This window comes from Prosopis cineraria, unplaced genomic scaffold (assembly GCF_029017545.1).
Source record: "Prosopis cineraria cultivar Desert tree isolate PC_DT_omini unplaced genomic scaffold, ASM2901754v1 PC2, whole genome shotgun sequence".
Lineage (NCBI taxonomy): Eukaryota > Viridiplantae > Streptophyta > Magnoliopsida > Fabales > Fabaceae > Prosopis > Prosopis cineraria.
Window position 1 is genome coordinate 43,509,151 of NW_026555333.1, and position 9,134 is coordinate 43,518,284.

The following is a 9,134-nucleotide window of genomic DNA, read 5'->3' on the forward strand; positions in this document are numbered from 1 at the left end:
GAACATTATCATTAAACTTTTGAGTCATGCTTTAAATTTATTATTTTTATATTTTTAATTTATAAAATTATTTTAACTTACTTATAAATTTAAATTAAATATAAATTTAATTAAACTTACTAATTGACTATTTAAACTTATTATTTTTATATTTACAACGTATATAATCTTGTCCCCTTATTTATAAACTTAAATTATATGTAAATTTAATTAAATTTGTTAAAGTAGTCAATTTTTTATTAAATCGAGCGAGTTAAGTATATATTATATATAATTTGATTTATAGAAGCAGTAAGATCTGATTGATTAAAAAAAATAAAATTCAAAAAATAAAAACTAATATTAATAAAAAATAAAAAATAAGTTGACATATTTTAAAATTTAGTATGATAATATATTAATATAAATGGATTTAATTTCAGTAATTTATAATTGAAATATATTGAAATAAAATTATAATTATATTTTATATTTAAATTTTTTAATGATTATTTATTAATAAAGATAAACTTTTATAAATTTACAATTTAATTATATAATTTAAATATGCATGGTTAGGGTTGAGGGCTGATGAGTTTTATAAAATATAATTTGCAAATGATGAGTTCATTCATGCGCGTCACGATGGGATATAGTTGGAACCACCCAATAGAAAGCGAGAGTCAAAGCATGAGGGATCGCTCCAGATGAGACAACTGTAATGTGGGCCCACACGTGGTATGAATGCTGCCACGTGTATGATCTCAGGTGGTTGATGTGGTTTCGTCTTATATGTTCATCATCACTGTTAGTGGGCCACAGAGGGCCGATCAGGCCCAGTTGTCCTCATCACTTGACTAAACACTCTCCTTCGGTTACAGCCCAATGTCGGCAAAGAATCAAACTATAATCTATCTGTGGCCTGGTAGTCGTAATATTTAATCGTTAGGAAATTGATGTTATCTAGATAAATCAAATTTGTGAATCAGCTATTGCATAAAATCAAATTTATTGATTGGGAGAAGTTCGCTTAAAATATTTTTTTTAATGGAGAAAAATAAAAGAAATTTTAAAAATAGATGATGAATTGAATTCAAGATTAAAACAATAAAATTTAGATAATCTAAATCAAATTTAGAAAAAATCCTGCTCATCACTTTTTAAATTCAGATTTCAGATGATCTGGATTAAGGGCAAAGTCTGGATTTAACTATGAGAAGGACAAGATTAAAAAACATATATACTATAAAAATTTTATAAATCTTGGAAGATAAAAAATATATAACATCTATAAAACACTAAGAAAAATTTAAAAACTTGGAGTGTTGTGGCTCCTGCTAACCCCTCACTTTCTACCATTAACTAAACTCATACGTTTGGTTTGGACGTGGGGCAAAAGTGGGAAGAGGGAAGAGAGAAAATTAGGAAGAGAAATTTCTTAAAAAAACAAAAAAAAAAAGTTATTTTTTTAACCATATTTAAGTATTTTCCCTCATAGTTTTCTCTGTTGTCTATTTTTTTCTCCATCCAAACGAAGGGTGAAAGCATGAAGCAAAGGGGGAGTTTCTATTTTATTGCCCACCAAATTCTGATACACAAACAAGTGAAAGAAGCAATGCGTTGAATAATTAAAGTAGAGAATAAGATTGGGAAGAGGAGATTGTATATGTAATGTAATTTCACAGAGAATCCCAGAAAAGAAAGGACTTGAAGGAATGCGAGAATCTGGAGAATGGAATCAAATCAAATCAAATCCTGGAAGGGATGAAAGGAGTGTTGTTCTGTAAGTAAGCACTCGCAACACCAACACCACTTCCAAGCTTCACAGCGTATCCCACATCTCTCAATACCATCTCTACTCCAGCAAGACATCCCAATAGTTGCAACTGTCAAAACAAATTTCAATGCATAAAGTTTTGGTCAAGTTTGTTATGCAGTTGTTTAACCCTAGTCAGCAAGAATGAACTAGTCAATGACACAGTACAATTGTGTTTGGTCAGAAATAAAAAGAGGGGAGAGAGAGAGAGAGTAAGAACATGCACAAAAAATGAGACAAATCTTTTTTTATAACTAGTGTAATTATGTAAATCCCGTGCATTATATGAAGTCTGAAAAATAAGTTACATTGTTCATAACTTACAAATAATGCAACTTATTAAACGTTCTATATTATATATTATCTTTGTTATGGTTGCACAAAAATATCTGTTTTCTTAGAGCATACAAAGGTTGGGCTGGGCATTACCTTGGCCCAATATTTGGTCAACTAGATTCATCAAACCAACCAAACCTCCATACACTTACACACCTAACCTCCAAACAATTAGTATGTACATTTCTACATCTGTATATATAAACAAGGATTATGCATGCTTTGAAGGGAGAGAGGGAAATGAAGAATACCTCGTTCAAGTTGCCGAGATGGCCTATCCTGAAAACCTTGCCAGCAACTTTGTTGAGGCCAAGGCCTAGGCTCAAGTTGTATCTCTTCCATGCCCTTCTCACTATTTCAGCACTATCTATGTAAGGAGGAACAAGAACAGCAGTCACAGTATCACTATACCACTCCTCCTTCTGTGTACAGTTCTTCAAACCCCACGCCTCAACTGCAAGTCTGTATTTCTACTACATTTAGAATCTCTCATATTTCTTGCACAAATGTAAAGATACTAAGAGCCGCTTGCTTGTTAGAAAAGAATGGATTAAAAAATAAAGATAAAAATAGAATAATTAATATGTGAAGAAGAGATGGGCCAATCATATACATAAAGGGGCAAGGATAATATAATTCATGAAATTAGGAGTCATGATTCTTAATATTTGTGGTGGGTGTGGCAATTTCCATGTTTAGGATATGTGGTACTGAGTTTTTTTACCTTTACAATGATAAATTGGATAATTTAGTTCATTTTCTTTATTTTATTAATCCATTCCATTCTAGCAAGTAAATGGGCCTTAAAATACTCTGCCCTTCACAGAATTTAGCACTATATGCCTAAACCCGCTTATTCAGTCCTTTTTTCTATTATTTTTCCCCCCTCAAAATGATGCTTACTATAATTATTACTTGATACATGAGAGAGCAGTTAAAGGCGGCACAAAAATTAGAGATGTCAAGTTATTTTACTCAAACAAACAACTTTCAAAAGCCTTGCTCAAATCAAATGCAAAAACAAAGTGTTGTTTAACTGTCGAAACTCCTGAAGGAAATGAACATATCATGTGCTTACCTGGTCGCTTCTCCTAAACGATGGTGTCTGGCAATCACATTTTCGAGTCCTTCCTCGAAAATGAGATCGAGGGCTGCTCTGAGACCATACAACAACTGAATGGAAGGAGTGTAAGGCCAATAGGTTCCCAACTTGTAGAACTTCAAGTAGTCACTCCAGTCAAAGAAAACTCTGACTGATCTTGCAGTTTTTGAGGCCTCCAAGGCTTTAGGGCTTGCACATACTATGCCTATCCCAGTAGGGAGGGAAAGAGCCTTCTGAGAGCCAGTTAGGGCTACATCGATTCCCCATTCATCCATACGAAAATCAAGGGCACAAATGGAAGATACTCCATCGACAAGGAGGAGGGCTGGATGCTGATATTCATCTGATAGTTTAATGCACCATGTGAGATTTGTGTTATGGATAAACCATGAAAAGAAAGGGCTAACAGACATTTTTAAGTTTCAACGAACAAGTTCATCTGCATGGTGTACTAAATTGAAGATGTATTAAGTAATCCAAAATAGTAATAGTTTATTGAGTTTCTTAACAGATTAACTTGATGTGACTGTTTTTCATGTTGTGCCGCACCTAGATATGCTGACATGGCACTGATGAGTCAACGGAAAACCAGAATTCATTGGATGAACTTAGGTGATCTGAGCTTATATGGTTGTCATGAGATAAAAGGCAATCACATCATGTGAGTTTGTCCAAAAAATTAAGCGGGCCATTATTATTTGGATTACTTCTGCACCTTCGATGAAATGAGAAGGATGAAATTGTTCTTGAAAAAAATAAAGGGACTAAGCTGCGTCTTTACTGAATAAACAGGTAATGTAAGTGCAATTAAATCCAAGGATAAAAGGAAGAAGAAAACAGAACTAAATTTAACATAGAAAAGCCCAAGGTCGGCAAAGTAGAGGCTATGAATGGATTGGTAAGCTTGTAGGCCACAAAAAAGGTATTAAAATTACAGAAATGTAGATAAGGGTAGTGAACATCTGTCAAGCTCTATTACAGCGCCTGAAACAAATATAACTTAATTCTTTTGACGGATCATTTCAATTCAAATACTTAGGTTTTCAAGTGAAGACTCACTAAGGGTTTTATTATGATATCTTTCAATTCTCACCAACAGAACCATCCAAAGCAAAGCTATCAGTGGAAAGGAGAGAAGAGCATTAGATGGAATTCTTACCGAGAATTTTTCTCACTTTGGCCAGGTTATTAGTGACCCCAGTTGCTGTCTCATTGTGAACAATGCAAATTGCCTTTATGGTGTGTGCATTATCTGATGCAAGTTTCGATGCCAGAATGTCCAGGTTGGCTCCTTGTCCCCATTCACTTTCAACGACATCAACATTGAAGTTAAGACGTTGCTGCTGATCAATCCAAAGCAAACTAAATTGGCCAATCAGAAAAGATACAATCCGATCTCCCGGAGACAATGTGTTTGTCAGTGCACTCTCCCATGCACCAGTACCTGCATCAAAAGTACTAGCATTACTGCATAATAAACAAAAACAAAATAATTCAGGAAAAGAAAGTTCTTAGAAAGACAACCAAGCCATTCAGGAAGAGATATGTATTGTTTTCAGTAAACTGAGTATGAAACAAACATATATCAAGGTTCATAGACATGCATTTTCCAAATCAAGGTTCCAACTGATGTTGTTACTGCAGAATATAGGACACACCGGATAAAATTATTATTCTCATACACTGGCAAGATATTATTTCATAGGCATGCATTTTCCAAATCAAGTTTCCTAAAGAGTAATATAATCTTTTCAGTAAACTGAATGTGAAAGGTTAATGATGATCGTTTTAGGCAATGGACGGACTTCTTGTTATCAATATTGTTCTAGTGAAATGAATACAATGTTGATGAGGCACTAATAGAAGATTTTTGCAAATAAAAATCTACACATATAGAAAAGTACAATTTGGCCTGAACCATGTGTAGAAATTACCTGTTGTGGGAATAAGAAATGGAGTTCCAGTGGTAGTCTTAAAGATCTTCTTCACATCCTCAATCAGATTTTTCGTCAGTGCTGGGATTGCTGGAGAACGGTAGTCCTCATTGTTGCGGTTCATCGCCCGAATGACCGGTTCAGGGATGTTGACGGGCCCTGGAACAAAGAGATGGTTTCTTCCTGGTCCATACACGTAGTCCATCTTGTCCTGCTTGAATTATCAGCTTCCTCAGATTCAAGCAGTTAACTTTTCCGTCTGATGAACACCTAAAAGAAATCCATCGTAGAGTTAATAACCCACTTCAATAGTTTGGTCATAAACTATTGCTTATTCATCTATCAATGGTCAAGCTTGAAACTGAAACAACTAACTTCAAAATTGACATAATAAGATTGAAATTTAAGCCTTTTTTTTAAAAAAAACCAAAACCATTAAACTTACTGACTGTTCAGCATTATCTCCAACAGTTACACAGTGTAACTGGCGACACATAAATCAAAATAGGTTGGAACAAAAATTATCCTGGGTTATGAAACGTTTGAAATTGTAATATTACAATACAAGGATAAACAAGGAATTGAGGTACTACAGATACTCGATTAATCTCCTCTGTTACTGTTAGTCAGTAAACAATTAGAAGAGTGATTTTCAGATTTGCAGAATAGGAAATCATATTCGGACTTCAAGGCTATACTTGAAAACCTTTCAGTTTCAGGATGCTCTCCTCATCTCAATTTTGAATCAAGAACCGAGCACTAACCGGAAGAAAAATCATCAAATGGATAGCATTAACTCGATTCACCAAATTAACTTATTTTGAAAATTCCACAACTAACTCGAACAAGAAAGGAATAGAAACAGAAGAGGAAATGATAGCGATTGCGAGTATCGAGAAGGAATAGAAGAAAGTGAATTGGTAGCATTACCTGAGGCTGAGTGAGCGTGGAAGAGAGAATCTGCAGGAAACTTGTTGGAGGGAAGAGACGTGGCTTGCCAGCTTACTATCAGAAAAAAGAGAAGAAAGAGCAATTCGCATTCGCCATGGTAAGAGCGCGGGAGAACCAATCAACTGCTAAGGTGGGGCCTAGTGCCAACGTGGCAGATAAGGACAAGAATCTTCTCTCTCTCTCAGCTCAAACTATTTATTGTTTTTGTGAAAATTATCTCTCATGAGTCATCTTGAATTCATGCATTGATTATAAAAGTATTTGATCATATGAAAGATTTATGCACACATTGCATTTTGAAAAATATAAAATAGTTATGTATACGTTAAAAATAATTAATTCTTTACAATATGGTGAATCAAATTAAATTTTTATTAAAAAATATTTACATTTAATACTTGGACATAATTACTTTCAATATATGAATGAAATATAATGTTGTAAAAGACTCTTCATATAATATTCCTCCTTCATTTTACATTCCATTTGGTTTGACGCATTTAAAAAGAAAATGAACTAATCATTTAATAAAATTAGATAGAAACAAAGTTAGATGGAGAAAAACCGCATATAACACGCACATAATCATTTTCTTTATTAGTATTAATATTATGGTCAAGTATGTTACAGTATCAACACAAAATTTAAATTATTATTGAAAAAAAGTGTCTCCTCGACGAATTTTGAAAAGCAATTACGGGTCTTATTATTATTATTATTATTTTAAGGTTTAATTAGTTTATTTTTTTCTTTTTTCTGCTTTATTTGTTTTCTTATATATAAGAAAAACAAAATCTTAAGGTTTAATTACAGGCCGTTAGCTTGTGCCACCCCAAAAAAAAAAAAAACCATTAAGCCAAGTTTTTGAGAATGCATTTTATTTATTTATTGCAACAATAAGATATTTTTATTAATTTGAATCTAGGTTCTCATAGTTGATTACCAACTAAACCAAAATTTTTGAGCCAAGATTCATCAAACTTAAGAGAGGTTTTTTAAAAAAAAAAAAAATTAAGTATTGTGGTCAAGTATGTCAGAATATCAAGACAGAATTAAAATTATTTTTCAAAGCAATTAAAAAATATTTTTCTCTTTTATAATTTAAATACACTTCAAATTTTAAATCTCAAACTAAAAAATAATGTCTCCTCTATGCTTCATTATCCCGTTTGTATAAATTACATTACCATTTTCCATTCCAATATCTTGGGGGAACAGAAAGTTTGAGGTTTGAGGAAGGCTATAGGAGAGGAAAAGTGACAATAGAATTTCAACCACACTTCACTTCTGGGAGAAGACTAGGCCACACCCACCCTATAAATTCCTCTTTTGTACTTTTGTGAATTCCCTTTCCATCTTTCAATTCATAGCCCTAAATTTCACATATAAATAATTTTGAAATTAAACTCAACTAAAATGAGGAGAGGAAAAAAAGTCTATAACTTTTATCACAAAGAAGATTATTGTTTTTGATCTATGACCTGATTTAACATGTGAGAGAGGAATGTGATTCGACAATGTCCATGGATCAAGGAAGAATGATAATTAAAAACATCATAAAAAATTAATATTAAATCAAGATATCTTCAAAATTTAAGTTATTATATTCAATACCCATTCTCTTATATTTTAGTACTAAAAACCCTTAGGTATCATTTTTAATTGATGAATTTGGATTTTAGATTTAAAAGCATTTCAAATCTCACAATTAAAATTTATATATTTAAAATCATTTGTTTAATTAGTTTAAAAATTTTAAATGAAGAAAAGAGATAAACAGGTATTTGAAACAAAAATTAAAAATTAAAAATGACTAGTTTGTCGTTATTAAAAATATGATTATAAATGTATCAACAATAAAAATGCCAAAAGAATAAAATGTTTGAAATAATTAAAATTTTAAATGACTATGATGTAAAATGAATTTAAAATTATAAAAAAATTATAATTTAAAATGGATTTGAATTTAAACAAAATCCACATCCAAATCCTCATTGATCTAAACACACCATTTAACAAATTCTAATTTGATATTAACCTTCTGATGAGTTCCTTAAATAACACAACAGAGGTTCTCATGAGAAATAATCTGTTCTTAGAATATCTCATTTCTTTCTTGCTTAAAGTGGAGTGATACTTAAAATGGACGGTCCAAAATTGACATTTGGACTTTGAATGGCCCTTTCTTAAGCTACAATGTTATTTGTTTCCATTCATTGCAGGGTTCATTTCATTCTCCAATCACTCTTCAACACCTCGCTTTCTCCCTTTTTTAGTTTTTTTAGTCCTCCCGAAATTCCTATTATATTAAATATTGAAAATGCAGTACAAAACATAAGTTTTCTTGCCCATTGGATATTTCTCTTCTTAGTTACCCATGTACGGATCTAGAACTTTTTAGTGCATAATAACTGAACATGACTAGCTCGTGGCAGCCAGACAAGCTATAAGTGTTTGCAGTAACAAACAAATATGACAACTTTTCAGGTCAAAAAAACAAAAAAAACAAAACAAAATAAATATGGGAAATTTGTGTTTCCAACGTCTTAAAAAAGGGAATTGAATGAATAAATAAATTAAACACTGTGCCTTAAACACACAACTTTTTCATTTATAGGAAAATAAATTACGAAAGACTGGACGAGCAAAATAAGAAGTCCGAGCAGCCTCATTAAAAAAAGGATACATGAGATACTTATGAAACTCAATTAATGGAATGTTGAATTTATGAAGGGGTATATGACCTATAGAGAAACAAATAACTATGAATTTAATCCTGCAACCATTTATACGTTGAATATAACTCTCGCATAGGTCAAAATTTTTAATGAATAACACGTGCAATCAACATTTGATGGGCAATGTATGAGATTTTTGCGCGCACACAATTACTGAGCCATTGTGCATAAAAATTCCAAAGAAATCCAAACAAATTCAACGATGCAGGATTAGTATTCCAAAAATTCAGCTGGAAACGAATACATCATTTGTTATTGTTTAACGAAGAGCACCAAAC

General features: G+C 32.1%; 1 protein-coding gene across 3 annotated transcripts; it reads right to left on the reverse strand.

The window, feature by feature from the left end:
* Window positions 1-1,526: 1,526 nt before the first annotated feature.
* LOC129301632 (serine--glyoxylate aminotransferase) lies at window positions 1,527-6,248 on the reverse strand. 3 transcript variants are annotated; one of them, XM_054940196.1, is made up of 6 exons: window positions 6,098-6,248; window positions 5,168-5,437; window positions 4,393-4,677; window positions 3,210-3,576; window positions 2,383-2,593; window positions 1,527-1,865 (listed from the first exon to the last, which is right to left on the reverse strand). In XM_054940196.1, exons 2-6 carry the CDS (start codon window positions 5,370-5,372, stop codon window positions 1,728-1,730), a joined length of 1,206 nt encoding a protein of 401 aa, XP_054796171.1. In that variant the 5' UTR covers window positions 5,373-5,437; window positions 6,098-6,248; the 3' UTR covers window positions 1,527-1,727. The 3 variants fall into 3 exon arrangements, with proteins under 3 accessions (XP_054796171.1, XP_054796174.1, XP_054796172.1); XM_054940199.1 differs by lacking the exon at window positions 6,098-6,248 and adding an exon at window positions 5,932-5,952; XM_054940197.1 differs by lacking the exon at window positions 6,098-6,248 and adding an exon at window positions 5,874-5,892.
* Between the last annotated feature and the right edge of the window lie 2,886 nt (window positions 6,249-9,134).

Coding starts and splice junctions, on each gene's coding strand:
- LOC129301632 (XM_054940196.1), bottom strand. CDS start 5,372: ATGGACTACGTGTATGGACCAGGAAGAAACCATCTCTTTGTTCCAGGG. Junction 3,577..4,392: donor CAAAGTGAGAAAAATTCTCG/GTAAGAATTCCA, acceptor TTAAACTATCAG/ATGAATATCAGCATCCAGCC. Junction 1,866..2,382: donor ATCTCGGCAACTTGAACGAG/GTATTCTTCATT, acceptor TTGTTTTGACAG/TTGCAACTATTGGGATGTCT.